Source organism: Phalacrocorax carbo, chromosome 8, assembly GCF_963921805.1.
Source record: "Phalacrocorax carbo chromosome 8, bPhaCar2.1, whole genome shotgun sequence".
Taxonomy (NCBI): Eukaryota; Metazoa; Chordata; class Aves; order Suliformes; family Phalacrocoracidae; genus Phalacrocorax; species Phalacrocorax carbo.
In genome coordinates, this window is record NC_087520.1 from 38,909,119 (window position 1) to 38,930,080 (window position 20,962).

A 20,962-nucleotide genomic window follows, 5' to 3' on the forward strand; every position below is an offset into this window, starting at 1 on the left:
TTAAGGAAAAATTTCTTCACTGAGAGAATGGTCAGGCATTGGAACAGGCTGTCCAGAGAGGTGGTGCAGTCACCGTCCCTGGAGGTATTTAAAAGATGTGTAGATGTGGCACTTCAGGGCATGGTTTATGAAGCACAGTAGTGCTGGGTTTACGGTTGTACCTGATGATCCTAGAGGTCTTTTCCAACCTTAATGAGTCTATGATTCTATAAGCATTTTAAAGGAAAACACAGTTTATTGATTTGGTACCCAGAAGCAATAGTTATTTTTGACCTCTCCTGTGTCTATGAGTCCCATTTATACAACAGGAATAACGATATCTTCTCACATCCCAGGAGGTTATGAAAATAGATTGTTCTAAATGCACTCATTTTTAATAGGGATAAGCACCATGTGAAAGCTCAAGAGGATATTAATAATTCTGAATTTGGACAAGCAGTCACAGGGATACAGTAAATAAGGTGCAAGACCACAGTGCACAATGCAAATAAGAGAAAACACTGTAGAGCAGATGAGCTAATTTAGCACCATTATCCTCTGCTCTGAAACAGGCGGCAGGAAAACCAGACAGGAGGGAAAGGGAGTATGTAATGAGGTAGTTTTGAGCTGCATCAGAATGCAAGTATTTACAGGTTGAATCTTTGGCTTGTGCATCTGGCATTTGAGGCCTAGCTTTCAAATCTAAGGAGAAGGATTTCTGAAGAAGCAGTCAAGTTTTAATAAGCAGTTTTCAGGCCTCAAATAGGCCTCAGTCTCATACAGCCGCCTTTTCCACTACCTCCCTTCTCATTCCTTCCCTTCTATTTATTTTTCTCTTTCTTCCTTACACGCCTTTTGGAAAAGGAACCTGCTCATTTTCTCAGAACTCTAGTAGGAAGTTGGAAGAATGTAACTGGACTGAGACCATGTTTTCAATACTGTGTGCAGTCTTGGAGACCTTCATTAAGCAACTCAGCTCAGAAGCAGCTCACCTTTCAAAAAGAATCAATTGAATGCTGTAAGTACAGATATAGTGTCCAAGGGTGCTCTAAAATGTTCTGCAATTTGAGGGCGTAATAAAGGACACAGAATAGACCTTGGCAGGATAACATATTCCAATACAGTTTTTAAGAGGTGGCTCCAAAATCTTATTTAAACAATTTACATGGGAGGTTCTTCTTGAAGACCTCAGTTGCTGAAAATTTCATTATCAAATGGTGACTTCTGAAAGACTTATTCTCTGTCCTCTCAGAAATTAATGGTTTGGAAGTCTTTTTCTCCATCTTCAAGCCTAATTAGTTATATAGCGCCGAACTAATAGAGAGCAGTTCAGGGACTTGGCATCTATCACTGTGCAAAAGCAGCAATCTAAAACAGAATTGCTTACTGAAAATTATGTCAATGTAAAAAAAAATAGCAAGGAATCTTTTAATCTAGGCAGAGAATAAGAAAACTAAACATTGATTCTGATGGCTTAATAAAACAGATGATGACATCAATTTAAAGGAGTAATCAAGTTTCTTATATCTATTTCACTTCAGAAATGCATCATTTCAAAATAGTATGTCTCCACCACACCTCAGAATCACCATACAGTCTCTAAGAAACACTATATCAAACAAGGAGAGAAAGTTTCCTTACATACATTTCTTGCGACGTCCACAAAAATGTTGCTTTTGAAACCTTCCGTGGTGGTAACCATTCGCTCGAGCATGATACTTGTGGGAATTGTGAATTCTGTGATGACCCAAAGAAAAGTATTTGGGGTTGGACTCTACTGTGTACCGGTGCACCTTCTCTTCTGCAGTTCGTTTATATAATACATGAGGATGGTGTCCAGCAGGTGATGTGTAGTTGTGTTCCTGTGCTAGCTGCTGAGGTAATGGAGATATAAGGAACTCGATCTTCTGTGTCCTTATCAAACCTGACTAAAAAAAGAAACACCACCACAAATTAGTGAGAAGACTGTCAAAGTTCACAACTTCAACATGTTAGGTCTTAAAGTGATCTCCCTTCAAAGGCTAGATAGGTTGAAATGCGCTCTTCTAAATTAGATTTACTCAAGATATAATCTAGATAGTCTTCCCATTTAACGCATGCATTGTTTCACTTTGGAGGTGACCAGGTTTCACATTTGGTAACACAAAAAGCAAGAATGTTGCGGGCCTGGCAGCATAGCAACTTCACACAGTACCATGAATAATTTCATATGCAATATTAATCCATTCTTCACATTACGGATTTGTTTGTATGTGTGTTTGTGTATAGGATATACAGTCTGACATAAAAAGAAAATGTTTTTGGAAAATGCAACTGCTAATAAATGCATACGTTAGTAGAACAAAGTATTTGAATTAAGATTCAGGGCTTTTTCAGAACAAGATATTACCAGACAGGGATCCTAGACTTAAGGTTACATAGAAACGTAAGCATATTATGGTACAGCTGCACAAAGTTGAAGCATCTGAACATTTTAAATACTATCATTCAGTAATCAGATCCCCACAATTTAATTATCATGAAGGCAGTTTAAAATTTATGCCTCCTACTAGAGAAAAATGATCAGTGAAAGCAAGTATCTGATTGTTTTCCTTCTTGGATCCCTGAAAGACAGAAGTAAGTATGGGAAAACTACACTGTATTTTTCACATAGTATCTGTGCATAAAACTGCACATGTGATGAAGTGTTTCCAGGATCAGGGCCAGGGAAATGTGGGTGGCACTGAGGAAGTATTTCCATGCAGCTCATTAATCAGTTATGATTTTATTTCATTTCTTGGTTTTGTAAAACATGTTGTAATAAACACTCCTTTTTACCAAGTCAAAAACCAAGAAGTTTCATCAGGTAATTCTATTACATTATATACGTAATACTAGATACAGATTTTTGTTTTGGATCAGTGAGGCTCTACGATGTGCCAACACCCTCCTGCCAAAATTGATGTCCCATGAGGACTACATATCTCTTATGCTTCAGAAAAATATGTGCAGACAAACAAATGTCAATTGCAAACTATTTTGCCTGCCATCTTAAGTCCTCCCAGATCATGATTCCACCTCCTTCCTCAAAAAGTATTCTTTGAAAATGCACATATTAGACTCATGTCACCTCACCTATTCTGTTCTGAAATGGATTATTTTCTTTAGCCTAACCTCCTAGGACCAGAATGCCAAGGGTATCAGAAGGAGAGCAGTTTGAATGCCTAATGTAAGCATTGTATTTCTTAAGGATTTGGGGAATTTTCTGCACTTTCAGAACTGTTTCCCATGAGGAAAACTCAACAGAAAATGAAAAGCAACTGAAAATAGAAAGTTACATGAAATCTTCACAGCTTTAAATAATTACTAAGCTAATGCTAAAATTGACTTTAAGTCTATTCCAGTTTGAAAAGATTTATCAGAGGTATACAGGACCTCAACAGTTTATAGTCATACATTATGCCCTTTTCATTGAAATTCACCTCCATCTTTCCAAATCAAAGGTATCTTCACAGTAGTCCCCAATATAAGCATCTTTCACACTTTCATTTTCACAGGTCTAATAATAGTGATCATAAAATCGTATTGTGATCTTAATTTTGACAATAGAAGAGATTCCATATTAAGAACTGGGAGGGTCTAATTGCCTCCTGAAAAATAACATGAAAACAAACATAGATGATATTAGGATTAATGACTTGCCCCCTCTTCTTTCTTCAAAATGAATTTAGAATTACATATCTTAGCCTATATCTACTGAAAATTCTAAATGGAGGTTAAAATTGCCTCTGTCAATAAGAGACAGGCTGTAAATAATTGACAAGAATTTAACTTGCCTGCTCACTGCAATAAGTTGGCATATTTCAAATGTCAGATCACATTTGGTCATGACAAAGTACTTTCCTGTAGGGAAGAAGAGTAATATTTTAATCCTGATGATGTGTGTCATCACACAATTTAAAAGTGGTTTTGAGAGGTAATCTTTATCTACTAGAGTGCACTGATAACTGGGCACTGCTAAGTGATACTTTTTTTTTCAGCTGGAAAACAGAAATGTAGTGAATCTGGTTTTTATTTCCCCATTTTAAAGGTTTCCACAGCTGAAATTATTCCTGTAGGATTCATTTTCTAAATGATTCAAACCATATGGAACAAAGGGGTTTCTACATTTTCCTGTAAGAAACTGTCCCTATGTACACCAAGTTTCAGCCTCAAACATAATTTCTATATTTAACATTATAATGGTGGATTGAGAATTCGGGGCGGGGGCGGGGAGGGAAGTGAACTGAATTCTGGTCCCTATACTGCATGTTTATTGCTGCACCTTTACATAGCCAGTAGCTGACTGAGTGCCTTACAAATGTATTCATATTTTTTTCCAGCAAAAATGACCCTAAATCTCCAATAAGACTTCTTTCCTTTGGGTTTTACATCAGACACATCCTCCAAATTGAAAAATGCTGTGTGAATGAAAGACACCTTCTATAATGATAACATCCAGTTTTATGAAGTTGTCAAGAAGAAAGGGAAAGTGCCACAGAGCAGTCTGGACACCCATTCAACCACAGACCATCATTTCTTCCAGGTATGGGATGGTTTGAAGGATTCATATTAAAATAATCTCCTTGTTAATTCCAAAGTAATGCTGAGAATGCTGACCTGGCTTCCAACAGAGGTGCAGTCCTCTGGATCATTGGGAAGGGTGCAATTGGGCAATACCTGTCAGACACTTTTCTTGCAGGTCCTTGAATTCTAGCCTTAGGTAAAGCAAAGTGACCTATGGTTATCATCATGTTGGCGGGAAAATACGCCAGCTGAAAAATGCCAGAGCAGAGAGGCAGGATACTAGCACAGAATCACCTTTTCTAATTCTACACTGCCAAGGAATTCCAGTTTCTTGAAGGCCAGATTTTGGCTAGTCTGTACTCCTGGGCAGTGTAAGTGTTTCTGGGAATTTTTTCTGCAAATATATGAAACATCTCTCTAATTGTTGAGTTAGATGCAATATGTTTGTCCAGCTCAAATACTTCAGTAGATGAGCAAATACTGGCAAAATTGTCATGGAAATTTATGCATTAGGTTTCCTGTTGCCAGCATAGCTGTAAGTATACATTTTACTTTCCTTGAATCAGAACTCAATTATATCTTTCCATAAACTTTGATGGGTTGGGACCCAACAAGGCAAGGGTCAGATAGGTCAAAACTCCATTTTTATTTCAGATTCTCTGCAATTGTAACACTATGAGAGGAAGCAGGATGACAAAATCTAACATTCTTAGTAAGTCTAGACAACACAGCATGAAAAAGACCAGGGACTCCTGTCTATTCCCTCTCTCCCCCACTGTGGCTATCACTAATAATAGCAGTAATTGTGAGAATATGGTAGGAAGGAAAACCCAAGAGATTGCTCAGTTGGAATTTGCTGTTCTCTTGTTCTTCTCTCACAACGCATATTTGCTATCCTTCTGAAAGGGCTATTCCTTGCCATTGGAAAGTAAATGGAAAGATATGCTGATCTGTGTGGTTAAGGCAAATAATTCTGAATCAATAAATTAGAGGAACTTGCAGTTTGTTTGCAGACAAGTTGAGAAGAGATGAAGAGGCAACATTCCTCCCACTTGTTATTTGTTATGAAATGTTTGCTTAGCTCTGGGCTAAAGGAATTTTCAGATCCAATACATCTTTATGAAATTCCTCAGTATGAGGGTGTTATCACCAAGGTAAGACGCTTGTTCGGTTTTCTTGGTGTGTTTCAAAAGGAGGAAGAATCTCAAAATGAAACTTAGACAAATTAAATTATAATAAAATATCTGCTTCAAGTTTTTTTAAAATTGAATTTAGATTATAAACTGAAAAATAAGGAGAACTTTTTTAAACCACTGAAAGTTCATCTTAAGCTATAAAAACCAGGTAAATCTTCCCCTGATTTTAGACCCACATGGAATGGTTACGAGAGTCACACGCTAACGTATCTGTTTCTAACAGGTCTCATCGGCCTCTTACTGGAACAGCACAAAGGCTGCTCCCATTTGTCTCCCCCTGTGTTCTTAGGCTCCGAGTGAAGCCTTTGGCAGCTTCCCAGCCTGTAAACCTAATTCATTTTGAGGTTCCAGCATCTCCAAGAAACAGACCCTCCATAAAAAACACAGCAGTGACAGTGAGTGAAGGATTTTCAGAACTTATATTTTTTACCTATAATTTAACGCAGTGACATTCCGAGACAGTAGACAAACCCTTGTTCTAAACTAGAAACGCCTCGTGGCTGTGGGTTCCCTGTTTGCATACAAGGCATTTTCATTACATGCTAATTAAATTAAAGGCAACAGCTTGGCCATATGCATATTTAAGTTACAGGAGTTTCATAAACCAGATGCAAATAATGAGGTAAGAAGCATAATGAAATGAAACTGAGAATTAAAACATATGAATAAATGAACTGCAATGTCTTTGCTAAACATAACTGCTTAATACAGACCGACGCATAGTTAAACTACAAGTTGTACAAAGACAGGAGTATCTCAACTAAATAAAGTGCTAAAAAGTTTGGATGTATGGTATAAGGAATACTACTTATATCCAGAATGCTTTTTCAGTGTTATGAGCAGATACATAAAATTAGGCGTTAAAACGCCGCTGTGTCTAAACTGAGAGCAGCTAAAACAATGGCCAAAGAAATCAATGAAGCCTATACCATTAGATGGGTGTGCATGTACTCAGGATGAAAAATCTATCAAAAGGAAGAGTTAAATGTAGTTTCACACCCATTAAAATAGTTCCAAATATTCATGCAAAGTTTTAAACGACTTGACAAAAGGCCAATTGAAATTGGCATAAAGCTTTCCACAGACTTCAGTGGACATTGATCTAAGACTTCTGTTGTGTTATTTCCCAACTGTCCAGCTCCTAAAAAACACAAATCATTGATTCAAACACATCTTAACAAGAGTTACAGCACGTAAAGTACAGAGATATAAAGCATAAAGGACAATTTTTAGTTCTACTTAAATAAAAATGTAAATTAAGAACTTCCTTGAAATATCAAGAATAAGAAGAACAGATGACCTAAGAACTATGTTTGCTAGTTATTTTAAATTATCTGAGGTCAAAAATGCCTATATATCTAGTATTCACATCACATTATTGTTTGGACCATCTCTTGTCACAGCTTACTGGAGTCTTTTCTAATCTACGTTGTAGTGAAAACTCATGAAACTATGTTAGCTACAGTTCATTTGAATCAAAGTCAAACTCTTATTTTGTGCCCTGATGCTCTGCTAAGTCTCTGGCACTTTGGCACCACAAAGGAAGCACAAAAGACCTCTCTCTGCCACCAAAGAATTCCCTTGCTGGAGGAGTGCCTCCCGTCGCCCAGATGTCCCACCTGTGGGTGTTGTCTGCCAGACCGTTTCCCATACTGGAATAACGAGCATCTTAGAAGCAGAAAGAGGGTACGATGGAAATCCAGAGAACATGATGTTATTCACACAACTTAGAGCTACCCAACAACAGCCAGAAGCTGTCTTTGGGTCCAGACTGGCCTCTAGAATTGGTCAGATGTCAGTTTTCAAATACCAACATACTGCACCATGTGCTAGAAGAAGGGAGAGGTCTCCCCATAACCCCTGTACCTCTGCTCGGATTCCACCACAGACTGATGGGGAGATGAGGCCCTTCTCTCAGGTTTTAGAAGCAGATAGTGGTAGTCCCTTCACAAAGTATAGAAATGATCTTCATGTTTGTGATCAGCCCTCTGTTCATTCTGCACATGCTCCAAGGCAGCTGGTGGCAAGCCAGCTCAAACTAGAAGCAGTGTAGCTGCTAACAGACTGGGTTATTAGCTCAAGTACAGCATAACGTTTATGTGTCTACATGGTATTTTGTAACATCTAGTTCATGGCAAGCAGCTTGGAGAACAATGACCGTGATTTCTGATCCGTTTCAAATGCATACTCAGAGAAACCCATGTGGAGATGGCAGTCCCCCGGGCATATACCAGCAGCCTGACACAAAGTCCTGTCAAGACAGCAGGAAAAGTGCCTGCTGTTTAGAATGGGTTTCGCATCAAGCCTTGAAAATGGGGGACATACAGTTTTCTCCCACATACCAAGGAATCACAGGAAGAATAAAGTCCTGTTAAGTTTGGCAACATTCATTTTATGGGTTCCTCCTTCCACCAAAGCAAGGATATTCAACCAATACAAGGCTGTTCAAAGCAATCCTGCATCATGTAAGCAGTCTAAATAAATTACTGTTTCTTTAGAGGATGTGTAAAGAAGTAGATTCACCTCATGGGATGGGTTAAGTTGGTAGTTTGGAAAATATGCGAGACTATAACCTTACTACAGTCATAAGCAAAACTACTTCCAAGAATTATAGCCAGCAGCGTAGTACAGCCTGACCTGGAACTGTAGATACTCGATATCACTGACTTTTTGAGAGATGGGTTATTGAGCACCTCTCAGGTTAGGGTCAAAATGTCAATGCTCTGGAAAATATAATCAAAGTGAGCAAATTAAGATGTGAAATTAGGTAGAAAAAATGACAAGCAACATATCTGGCAAAGCAGAAAGAAGGAGCCGAATTGCAGAAAGTATTACTGAGGTGAAAGATACCTTTACCCTTGGGAAGTATCATGAGCAAACAGCCAAACCAATGGCAGTAAATCACAGTAATTAAAGTAGTTCATTTCAACTCTGCTATGACCTACAGCCCCTCTTTTGTGTGGTAACTGCAAAGGGGGCAGCAGCAGCAGCTAACAGAGCTGAGGCATACTTTGTCTTCACATGCTGTTTCTGTCCCCCACAGAATGGCAATTCACACAGATGTGCCCATGTTACTGAAGCACTGGGTAAATTAAACAGGCTTCCGAGACACAGTGACAGGGACACGAGCCATGATTCTCCAACAAAAAGTGAAAGGTCTGGGCCCTGAATCCATACACAGGTTGTTAAACAAATGACTGACTTTTAAAGAGTGTCAAGCACCCAGGAGCTCCCATTGAGCTGAATATTGTCTCTGCAAGCATTTCCAGAACGTGCTTATCCCAATTTGGGAAAGCAAATGTTCTGGGAAACTAGTGAGAATGGACTCTCATGAGGTTTCCAATAATACACATGTATTATTGAAGTCAGAAATCCCACGAGTAAAACTCTGAGCATGTTAATTTTTGATCCTAGCCCAAACCAGGCAACACAAAGGCATGCGAACACAGTAAATGAAAGAGAGAATTTGAGTTAACTAAACTTTTCCATAGCTTTTATGTTTGCCAAACAAATTCACCCATCCTTCAGAAAAGTATCAAGTCTATACATGGGCAGTTAGGGACGACTGCCCCGGAGTCAGGGAAGTACAAATGTAATGTTTTATTGGACTGGGTCCTTGGCTGATGAGAATAAACTCAGCAGACCTTTACTGATTTTCACTAGATTGGAATATCTGGTTCTGTACTGCAGTAAATGTTTAGGGTTACCTTAATGGCCTTTATACACACTAAAATATTTCTATCATGGAAGAAGCATTGGAATCACTGGTTGCCTATTTTGATGTGAGAATTGTACAGCAGATCACATTTTTCTTTAGATTCTAAGTGACTCACAAAAATTACTCAGTTTATTCTGTTTTCCAACATAATATAGATTTTTTTGCAAATGTAAAATGTTAAAAGTTCTTAGCAATATAGAATTTTATTATCTGAGGATCTGACAAAAGGATAATATGAAGTTTAAATTGCCAGTGTGAGTTAGTCATGAAAGACTACTCTGTTTGGTTGTTCAAAAGAATTGCTATGCAGAACATTCAGCAATTATTAAAACAAGGTAACAAAATTGCATGTCTTTAATTATTCCTATATGAACAAAGACAGCGTTATCTCTGAATAGTGCCTTTGTATTTCTGCAGTTGACTGAACTTGTTTAAAACATCTTTATGCAATCCTCTGTCAACATATAGCAAATAAGGAAATATTCTTATTTGTTCCTCCACTTAAGGTAATTGAACGAGTCACATTGGTATTTAAATGTATTAAATTGGTGTTTATTGCAGGGTAATGATATATTCTAGAACTAACACAAATTTGATTGCTTCGCCACAGATTAAATACTTGCTTGTCAGTGTGTGAGCTCCCTCATTTCTCATGCTTTGTGGTTGGTTTGTTTTTTTTTTTAAATCAGAGATAGGCATGATAGATGAACAGTGAAAAATACTAATGTAAACTACAGCATTATGACACTAACTATACACTAATAATATTTAAGTTAAGAGCCAAAGTTTTACCAAGTTGCACTCAGGATCACTTCACTAATGATTCCGTCAGTATGGTTCTTTGGCTTGCTATGATGGTTCTGGAGAGCAATTAGCTAAAACCAACAGCTTGAATTTAGGCTTGGTTGCTGTACAACCACTTTGGTGTGGCCTGTTTAAGCAAATCCCTGCAACTGTAAGATACAATCTAGATATTTTATTAGTTATGACAGTTCTAAAATCCATCACAAAGCAAACAGGAAACAGCAGGATTGTTTTATGAATGCGTTCATGCTCCACTTTTCCTAAAACGAGCCCACTATTTGTCATGTGCTGTCTTACAGCTGATTAGTTAGTTACGGTACATCAAGAATAACAGAAAAACTGACTCCAGAAGGTAGCTTAGTTAGTCCCCGAATCTAGCACCCCCTGTAACTGAGTGCTCACATTAAGAGAATCCTTAAAGTGTGAAAGGAGGTCTACCTTTTGGAAATTTTGAAGCATAGAAAACGCAGCCCTCCCTATCCTCTCATTTTGTGTAACAGCACAAAATAAAAGCACCATTTATGTTCCTCTTAAATCTCTGAAATGTGACTTCAAGATGCCTAGACCTTTAACAGGCCTTTAGGCAGGGCAGAATTTCACCCTAAGGATGGTTTCCTATAAATTATTCATGCTGTTCAAAGGATTAGGTGCAATGAAAATGTTCTGGCAAGATCCTCCTCCTCCTTTGTGTACAACTAATCGATTTTTTGTGGATGGAATTCAGATGTACTAATATTCTAGAGAAACTGCATGCCTTCTTAATGAATATTCTGCTCTTATAGTTGTGATAAAGGCAAAACCAATAAGCTTAGGGCATAATGACACAGAAAATTAACAGCTTAAAAAAAAGAACTGATGACAGATAACTAAAATCAGTATTTGGAAATTCTTTTCCATAGGTACTTAGCATTAACAGATGCCTGCTTGAGTGTTTCTGATCAGGAACATTCCTCCCTATCAGACATGCAACTCCAAACATTAGAAGTCATGAATCAGGCCTTCCAGGAAACACCACCATAAATTATGAGATTTTTTTAAATAATGCTGAAGGGATTTGGTATTTTATTTTCTTTCTGATTTCTTGAACCATTTGCAACTGAGTTTTTAAGAGGTTTTTTACCCTTTATGATCATGTGTACTAGAAACAACTTTTTTTTTGTGAAAACACAGCTTTTCCTGGGATGATGGGACTTTGGCAGTTGGACCTTTCAGAAGAACATTTCATATCATGAGTGAGAGTGGCAGACAAGCCCGAAAGACTCCCTCTCTCTTACAAGATACCCTGTTGAAGTTGCAGCCAATAAAGAGACACTTACCCAATGCACTTAGACACCACACGGGGCTAGCTGGTGGTAGACCCTTCACTCTGTTCAGAAGTTTTGGCTTCAGAGTGACTTACATTGACTGCATCAAAGCCCCAAAGCAAATACTCTAGATGTCGGCGGTTCACTACCCATACCCACTTTTCCCCAGCAAAGATCCTCCAGATAAAAGCTTCAGCCTGGCAGAGCTGATGCAAATGAATTTGAGGGGGCAGAAGATCTGAGCCTGTCTGACCTGGGATAATTTGCATTCAAACAAAATAAATCCAGCTCAATTCCCATAGCAATTTTACGTTGCTATGAATAGCTCAGGCAGCTCCAATAACGAGGAGCTTGGGTTACATCTGATTGCCAGCTGTATTGCTTACTAAGAAGTTAGGTCAGTAGTTCCCAACCTTTTAATTTTCCTTGTTGGAGTATACATTGCTATGGATTAGTTACATGAGAGAGTGGTCACAAGGAAGTCTGTAGGGAGCAAAGTATCGGCTTTGCTGATATTCCACATACACATATGTTGAAATATCTATGTGGGAAGGAGAAAGGGAGGGGAACAAAAGAGCACAGGCCATTAAGGGAATGGAAAACAAGAAGTAAAGATGGCCCAAAAGTGAGAACTTGAGGCTGCTGCCTGGGTTATCTGTATTAAACTCGCAGTTCTTCAGCAGTTCAGCTTCTTTGTTCCTTATTTCTCAGTTTTATAAGCAGGGTTTAGTAATCAAGCCAGTAAATGCTCAAGAGGGACTTAAGAAGGCTCACATTTGACCCCAGCTGGGTTGTTCTATTAAAATGCCTCCATCTGCCTCACAATAAGCTGCAGGCCCAGCCGTCAGAATGCCCCTCAGTAGCCTGAGCTGTGATCCAGTGACCAGTTGCATGAAGCACAGAAGGTCACAGCATAGTTAGGTATGTGCCATCAAGCAGGGCTCCATGCCGGCAAGTGGCCTGCTCAGAGACACATGCCTCAGACATGGCTCTGCCCATGACCTGTCCCTCATCGCATCACTGGATGGCTTCTGCCATGTGACCCCACTCACAGGAACAACGCTACATGGTAGGTGACCCAGAAACATGCAGTCACATTCACTGGAGTCTGAGAAGGTTGATAGGTTTGGTCGCAACTAGGAATTCCCTTGCTCTAACACGTTCTGCTTTATACATGCCTATAGAGAAAGTGTGATTGTTTAGCACCACTGCGAAAGGAAGAGCTGGAAAGAATACATTTAACCTCCTCTTCTTTTACTGTAATGACTCTTTGAAACAGGACAACAGCCTGGGTATGACTGAAAAACTTTTTTTTCCCCAAGAAATCACAAATCAGTAAAACCTTGAGGGCAATTCATATTATTAAACCTGAAATAAAAAGCAGCAGCATCCCAAAGGTCCATTGATTTAAAATAAGACCTCACCATTTTCTGTTTTTCACAGCATTAAGAAACCTGTGTAATGGCAACTCCATGTAACATTCAGATAACTCTAAAACCATACAAACATCCTCAGCATCCAGATCTTAGTTTACAATGGGCGTTTGAATAAGAAGTGAGTTATTTTCTAAGATATATGTAGTAACTTACATCTATATTCCATGACATGGAATAAGTCTCATATTTGTAGGCAGCATTTACAGCCATAAAACCTGCCTTCGCAATATTATATTGCCAAGTCCAAGGATTCTTTGTTTTCCCACTTGTAGCCAAATCAGCAGTGCTCAGCCACACTGCGCTAATCCCTGTCCTGCTTCAAAACTGTGCACACTCCTTCACACTCCTCTCTCCCACAGATTAACCTAGGTTCCTATTTTAAGGGAATGATGCGCAAAGGTGAGCATGCTATAACTGCTCTGCTGGTGTAACTGTACTGCGATTAAAAGCAGGAAACCTGGGTGGATTTATCCCAGAGTAGAAAAATTTTTAATATTATTATAAATGCAAGTTTGATGAGAAATAGTTTTCAGTACAATTTTCTAACTACAGAAATCTCTCTAGCAGAAATAACTGTGACACCATGCAAAAACTGCCATAAAGAGGTCCTGGTTTGGTATGAAATAAAACATTACTCCATAACTGTCTTCTTAAAACAGAAACAGTAACACTACCTTAATATTTGTCCAGATTTTCAGCATAAAGCAAGGTAAATCCATTCCTCAACCCAATACATCAGTTTACATCTCCTGACATCCTGTTTACTGACAGGGTCAGAGTACAACATACAAGTCTAAACCAGTATTTAGAGTGTTAACACAACAGTTCCCACATATTCAGATCCATGTTTGACTTGTACTTACTGAATAGGCCTGCAGGACAAAACTGGTCATGAAAGGTCACACTGATTTTACCATAAGCAGACTTTAGTACAAGCCTATGAATTATGGAACTGTTCAGGAGGGATGAATCTTAAGAAAAGTATGAAAGATGGTGTGCGAGCATTTACTTAGGTCTTTTCATTGAGAAATCGTATCTATTAAGCACCTCTGAGAATCAGAAATGAGAACAGAAGACAAAGATGAAGCTGAGGAGAGGACATGAAGGTTCCCATTTCTAGTCTCACAGAAACTGATCCAAGATGGGAGGCCTTTGATTCCTGTGTCAGCAAGCACCATTTACTATGATTTTCAAGCAAGTGAATAGCATTTCTTCATGAAAGCATTTGTACAGTAAAGTGTTTTCAGCACAATGCCTTATGTATTAGGCTCTCAACATACAGTCTGTGGAGAACAAAAGATCTAAGTAACCTGTGATGATCTCTCGGATCTCAGGAAATAGGAACAATACAGCAATAAAGGAAAGGCTGTGTCTGAAAGCAACTTTTTCTTCTATGAGATATTCTTTCTATTAAATCGGTCCAAGAAATCTAGAAATCTATTGCCACAAATGTTGCCACTATGTTAAACACTATAGGCCTTCTTATTGAAACAAAAATGCACTGAAGTTAAGGGAGACACAATCATAGGGAGTTTGTTGACAGCTCAGCGTGCTGCAAAGTTATAAAAAGACAGTAAAAAAAAAAAGAAAACAAGCAGAAGATTTAGGAGGCAAAATTTCCTAAGCAGCCTGACCTTCTTTCTGCAATGAACCTACTGAAGGAGTAGGTTAAGCAAAGGTCAGGTTAAACATAGGTTAGGAAAAAGCTCCAAGAAGAGGAATGTGCTGTCAGGGTCACAGAGGGTCTGGGACATCAGGGAAGTGTGTGACAGCTACAGACACTTCAATCTCCTAGTCCCAGGGCCTGAGTGTGCTCTCTGCTCCATCCTGACACCACAGAACGTGACCTGAGTTTGCACCATGCCACACCGCAGCCAGCGGCTGCTCTCTGTGGCCTTCGGGCATGGCGAGAGAAGTGCTGCACAGCTTAGCTGCTATGTGTCTTGAGCCCTTACTTAGAAATCAGGATACACTTGGTGTGCTGTGAAGTGCTGCATAAGTCAAAGTAGGAGCGTGTCAAAGCACACCAACTCCCATAAACATGATATAATTTGTATACTTTCATTGGGAAGAATTAGAAAAGTGAACGTGAAAAGTGAAAAACACGGTCCTCCCATTCGGAGTCTCTCTGAAGCTCCGTGTCACTTGTACAGCCACTGATACATCATTCCCAGATTCTAACTTCTCTGCTTGAGCCTGTCCTCAAGCCCCTGTCCCTCACATTAGTGTATACTTGACTTTTCCTCAAAACAATCTGGTTGCTCAGTGGCCGCTGAAGGGGCCCTGCCTGCCAAAAGACTACTGGCATGGAGGTAATCAAGCCCTGTTTGTGCCTACACATTTTCCTACAGAAGATTATATGTGCTTCCAAGAGTTAAAGTGCAATCCTGCACTTTAATTCTCAGTGTGAATTTGCCCAGCTTAATGTGTCATGACTAAAGACGTGACTGTTCATGCAATCCATTTTGATCATCAGTCATTGACTCCACCTTTTCTTCTTCCCAGGTGGTAATGTAAACAGAGGAAAAGCCAGAAGGACCACTTGTTGTGAAACATTTCCCCTCTTCACAGCATGTTACACTATACACTCCTCCCACAGCATAAAACCAGCAGTGTTAATGTGCTATGGAAGTAAATTAGTCACAAATAGCACCATAGGGAACTTAAATATTTTGAATGTATACCATATAATCAGGAAATGCCCACCCTCTTTATCTGTCAGGAACAAGGAAATTGAAAGCTTTGTAATTTTAAACTGCCCATCAGTTGCTATGAATCAATCAACCATCTTACTGTGGAGATCTAGCGTGCACAAGAATGCTGCTAAGATAAGAGAGGGTTTAAACTACACTCCCCATCCTGTTGGAATAGTTTCAGCCAAGATTCCACATTTGATCACCTCGGTCTAGGGCTTCTCTTTATACACTTCCACTGAACCCCTCAAAAGGACTAGAATAGAACGCTGAACTTTCATATTTTTTCAAATTCTTTACACTATTACTAATTCTCACAAATTCAACCAATCCAAAGTAAATTTGATTTTTTTTCAAAAGTGAATAAATTTTATAAGATAATTTACAGACTTATAGTGACTTACTCCTTTAACATATATTAATGTATAATGACAGAAGTCATGCAAGACTGCTCTACATCCCCTACATTATCATTTTTTGCAATAACACTACATCCATCCACTTATTACAAAAGTCAGAGACAAATCACCTCAATTGCAAATCACATAAATCACATCTTTAAAATGTAAGTCCCTTCCTTGAAGAAACATGAAGGTGTAGATTTAGATGATAATTCCTATTTCGCTAGCACATAATATAGTTATCAAATGGTAGAAGAGACAACAGCTGTAAAAAGTATTGCCTTGTGCGACTTCATGGAAATACAAATATATTAATATTTCACAGACAATAGACACTGAATTGCACTGTCCTTTGTAAAATCAGGATTAAAGGATTGGCACCAATCCAGTGCACTGGTATAGATATGTATATATGCATATACGAATTTCTCTTCCATTTTATTGGCAAGAAAAATGCAAAAAGATGGGTCCAGAGGCTAAGCTGTTATTAAGGGCGTGCGGCATATCCATGGAGGTATTTTGGAGCACGTGGGCACCATTCAGAGCAGGCTGATGGTGAGCAGGAAGCATAGGCCCATGGGGAAATGCTCCACATCTTCTTCTGTTAAACCTAACACAGAAGTAAGGCTGTGGAGGTAAAGTGACCTTTGCTATGCACAAATGCTAGTTTGAAGATGACAGACCTTCATTCTGGGTGAATAGCATTTCCTTCTGTTTTAATTTTCACATTAGAGTGTGTTCCTAACTTTCCTAAAGTGTAATGTTTAAAATTCTTAAATAAATCACGCGAACAGCCACAACAAAAAAATATACTATTCCCTCAGCACTCAGCTATTTCCAGATAAATTACTGTTGTGGTGCTATTATGCACAGCAGAAAGCTAGCTTTCAAGAAATGCCTGGAAAATTACAACAAAAATAAACTTCTCACAGCACTATAACCCAAAAGCTGAGAACCTGTAAATAGAACCTGTGCAATATTCATAGGCCAGACCAAAGTCTGACACACTTTTGACCCCAGGTTCACCCAGCCTCTCTTTTCTGATTCGGATTCTGGTCCAAATTGTCTTTCCATTGGTATTACACCTGTCACACAGGCTGATGGAAAAAACAAGCCTTTGTCACCATACCATTAGTCTGATATTCAGTGACACAGGGCACCAACTCTATATGCTGTTCTGTCAGGGTTCCAACCCGTATCTGAGTTCATGCACAATCTTCATCAAATGAGATGCACACTGTGCCTCAGGCAGTTAAAATGACTATAGAACACTTTGGGCTGGAAAGGACTTTAAAGTTCCAAGCCCCCTGCCATGGGCAGGGAAAGGCAAACCCGTCCCTGGGTGGGCTCGAACCACCAGCCTTTCGGTTAACAGCCGAACGCGCTAACCGATTGCGCCACAGAGACTCACACCCACGGCTCTCCTGTATGCGGAGGAATCAGAGGAATCAGTTAATGATTTCTATATCAGACCACATGTTCTTCTCTATGCAATTATTCGGCTCTCCTACCAAAGGCAGAGATGAATAAGGTCTTGCCTCCTACAGTGTCCCCAAGATGACAAGTTATAATATCCTTGCACATTTTTGTAGATCAAAAATTGTGAAGTCCATTTCCTGTCTAACAAGGGAAACAAGCCTCAAAAGCTTCTTTCCTCTTTTAATCCCAAAGCCAGACTTGACTTTATCAGGACCTGATAGGGATTAGGCCAAGTAACCTCTTTACATTTACTGTTGACTTCTTATTTCTTGGTGGCAACTGTGCTGCCTTTACTCCTTCACTGTCGTAACACCCTGGCAGCACAGCAGAATGAAAACAGTTGGCATTAGCACATTGAAATGTATCAGGCAGCTGCAGGCACCAGATGCCAAGCACTTCAGTGCATTTTCTAGCGGCAGTAGCAGCAGCTGGTACTCTGGAAAAGTGCCTGAACTCCTGCCTCATTTCACCTCTGGCTGTTACTAGTGCAGCGGTCCATGCAAACAGCACAGGGCCAGTCTGCAGATGGTCTCTTTGCCCTTCAAGTAGGCCATTTTCCTCCACCTCTCTTCTGATTCAGGGAAATCTGATTACACAGCACCACCTTGGATTATTTACAAGATATGTTTTGTGGTCTGCCAGTAGAAACAGACATGCTTCACTTTCTTGATGAGCCAGTGGTACTTTCCATTTGCAAAATGTCTTTCTAAACCAAATATTAATTGTAATAATGTTTCCCAAAGAAATGGTGTGCATCTTGACTCAAGGGCCAAGATGATGTGGGGAGGAAGAAAAAAGAACTCTCCTGAGGACAGGTGCTGATCCAAAGCAGTCAGCATAAAACTTTTTACTCACTCCAAGCTTTAGATGAAGCCCATAAACAGCAAATACTGTCAATGAAAGTGGAAGATACTGTGCTGCAGGAATCAGTAGACATCAGCTGCTCACTTGTGTCTCAGCCTGGAAATTGTCCTTTATCCACCCCTTTGCTCAAGCTTTTGCTGCTAGAGGAAGGATAAAAATCTGATCATCAGTGTGTGATGTTGGGAGTGCAAAAATATCCATATGGCCTTCAGCATGGCTTCTAGCATGAAGAGAAGCCAGAAAACAGAGAAAAAACCTGGAGGCTGGAGATTGTGGTGGTAGGCTGGTCTGTACAGTGATTTCAAAGACATCTGTTGCAAAAAATGTAATGTAGAGTAGGCTATAAGGAATGATCCTTGGTCAGAAAGAGTAGCAAAAAAATGCAAAAGTGACAGGAGCATTTTTCTTGCCCATACTGTAATCATCCACAGTGGGCTGCAAAACATTCATCTCTGCCCTAGCCCACGATAGGTAATTTAATCTTTAATTTACACTTGCATCTAACTAAACAAAGAGCATAACTTTCTGTCAAGTTTTAAGAAGAAATGAAACCGGGTAGCCATATTTTCAGAAAAGTTTAAACTTTCTTCTCTGACAATGCGTTACAGAATTTATACCTACTCCTTACCGTGACCAGCTTATACTTTCATTACAATATTACCTTGAAATATTTCTTGAGGTTTAGTCTAGCCTAATTTTAAGACTTACTGTTCTGATGACTTCTTCCTAAAAAAGAATAAGTATGTGGCATAAGACAAGGCTGTTCAAGATAGAATTATTTTTAAATGCTCACTCTTTTCACTCAAGTGCAATAATTTGCATGAAGAAAAAAACAAATCTGTTTTTAATTTCATTATTTAAAAAAACCACTAATTATATTCTGGTGTTATATAAATTTTATATCTCATGGCAAAGAAACTGCAGATCTGAAGAGTAATTCATGTTTCATTAGTTTGTGTATTCTGCCACAGAATATAATATTACGTTCTTAAATTAGTTGGAAGCCACACTGTGCTGCAGAGTATAAAAACAAAAGTGAGGGCTCAAGCTAGGTCAAGCATATTTTGTATAGGTCCATTAAAAATCTCATCCATTAATATTAATAAAGATGTTGAGACACAAAAGTCCTTCAATTAACATATATTAGGCAGGCAGGCACTAGCATTCAAGTGATCCCACTGTGAACAGCAAGAATCCAGTCCTCAAAGAATAAAGCTATGAGTGTGCTGTGTACATAGTGGGGCAGCTAGAAATGCTAATGCCACAGAAGAGTGAAAAGGCAACGCCCTATTGTCTGTGCAAGTAAATATCACTTCATTGCCTCAGCTTCCTCTTCTGTTAAGCAGGTTTGTGCTGGGCCTTGTTAGTCCAGTAAGAATAACTTCAAGACCTATTATCTTTGCCATCAAACATTTTTCTTTAACTATTTTTTGGCAGGAACTAGCTGGGCAGCCACATATGAGATTCAGGAAAAGGATTTTCATCTGACTGTACAACTTGTTTGTAGATTTCCCGAGCTTATGAACTAACATTGTAAAAAAAAAAAAGTTAACTCATATGTTCCAGAAATTACTCTGGACAATAATGGTTCCCACGGTACTGAGCGTCAACCATCAAGACTCATTCACTTGCATATGACCTGATTATTTGACATTTCTTCACCCTCATTCTTAGTGACTTCCGAGCATGATAAACAATAAAAGGTTACTGATGTCAACCTATTATGAGCCAGGATGCTGTTCTTGTCTAACACACAGTAAAGCCAGTACTGAAGCTTAATTAATACATGTTTGTAAATTGTGCTGAGCTGCAAGGCATTATGATTTCAGGTTCCTTCTGTAAATGTTTACCTCGAAGCTTTAGTCAATGCTCTACTGTCTGAACCAAAGATAAGTTCTGCTTCCATCAGCTATTCACATAGCTGGTCAAATCACTGTCAGAGCAAATCAATAGGAAATTCCTTTAGCATACTGTAATTTATGGTAGACCTGCAGCAACAGAACTGTGATTAAAAAGGGATAAGAAAAGGCAAGAAAGCACCAACATTTCTGCTCCCAGTGACATGATCAAAAAGACAGAGGAAAACCTTGTTTCTAATGTAATTATCCATTAAAGTTCAATTCAGATGCCTTCCTAATACAAAATGAGTGGTTTTTGGAAAAAAAGATAGTGAAGTCTGAGCTTCAGCTGATATAATTCACTGTAGGTCCACTGCTAGCTCTCGCTGCAGGGTTAACTAATTTTAACCCCTCTTCTGCCAGCTCACTGAGAGAAGTCCATTACAAAATGAGGCACACAGCGCTAACAGCTTCTGCATGTGGTCAGGAATCAGGTCAGAGGGAACAGTTCTGATGACTAAAAAGGCTGCAGACTTTAATGGGCCTGCTGTCAGGTTATCGCTGGACACTGCAACTTCTAAAAAGAGAAAACAGGTGTTTTCTAGAAAATCCCTAGAGAGCTATGAATCTGTAAGTCAGCAACATTACTCATGCTTAGAAGAGAACAAAATCAGATGCAAATAGCTCTGAAATTGTCTTAAAGAA

The 20,962-nt window shown here is 39.1% G+C and overlaps 1 protein-coding gene and 1 non-coding gene across 3 annotated transcripts in view; both read right to left on the reverse strand.

Annotated features, from left to right (window-relative positions):
- Positions 1–20,962, reverse strand: part of ADAMTS18 (ADAM metallopeptidase with thrombospondin type 1 motif 18) — an 83,389-nt gene that overhangs the window by 52,337 nt on the left and 10,090 nt on the right. Inside the window, exon 4 of one of the 2 annotated variants that reach the window (XM_064459615.1) lies at positions 1,625–1,907. In XM_064459615.1, coding sequence (XP_064315685.1) covers positions 1,625–1,907 — 283 coding nt within the window. Of the gene's footprint in view, positions 1–1,620; positions 1,908–20,962 lie in introns of those variants that run through there. The other variant, XM_064459616.1, reaches the window with a different exon arrangement.
- TRNAN-GUU (transfer RNA asparagine (anticodon GUU)) lies at positions 17,410–17,483 on the reverse strand. The gene has a single exon. It is a non-coding gene; the product is annotated as a tRNA-Asn (tRNA).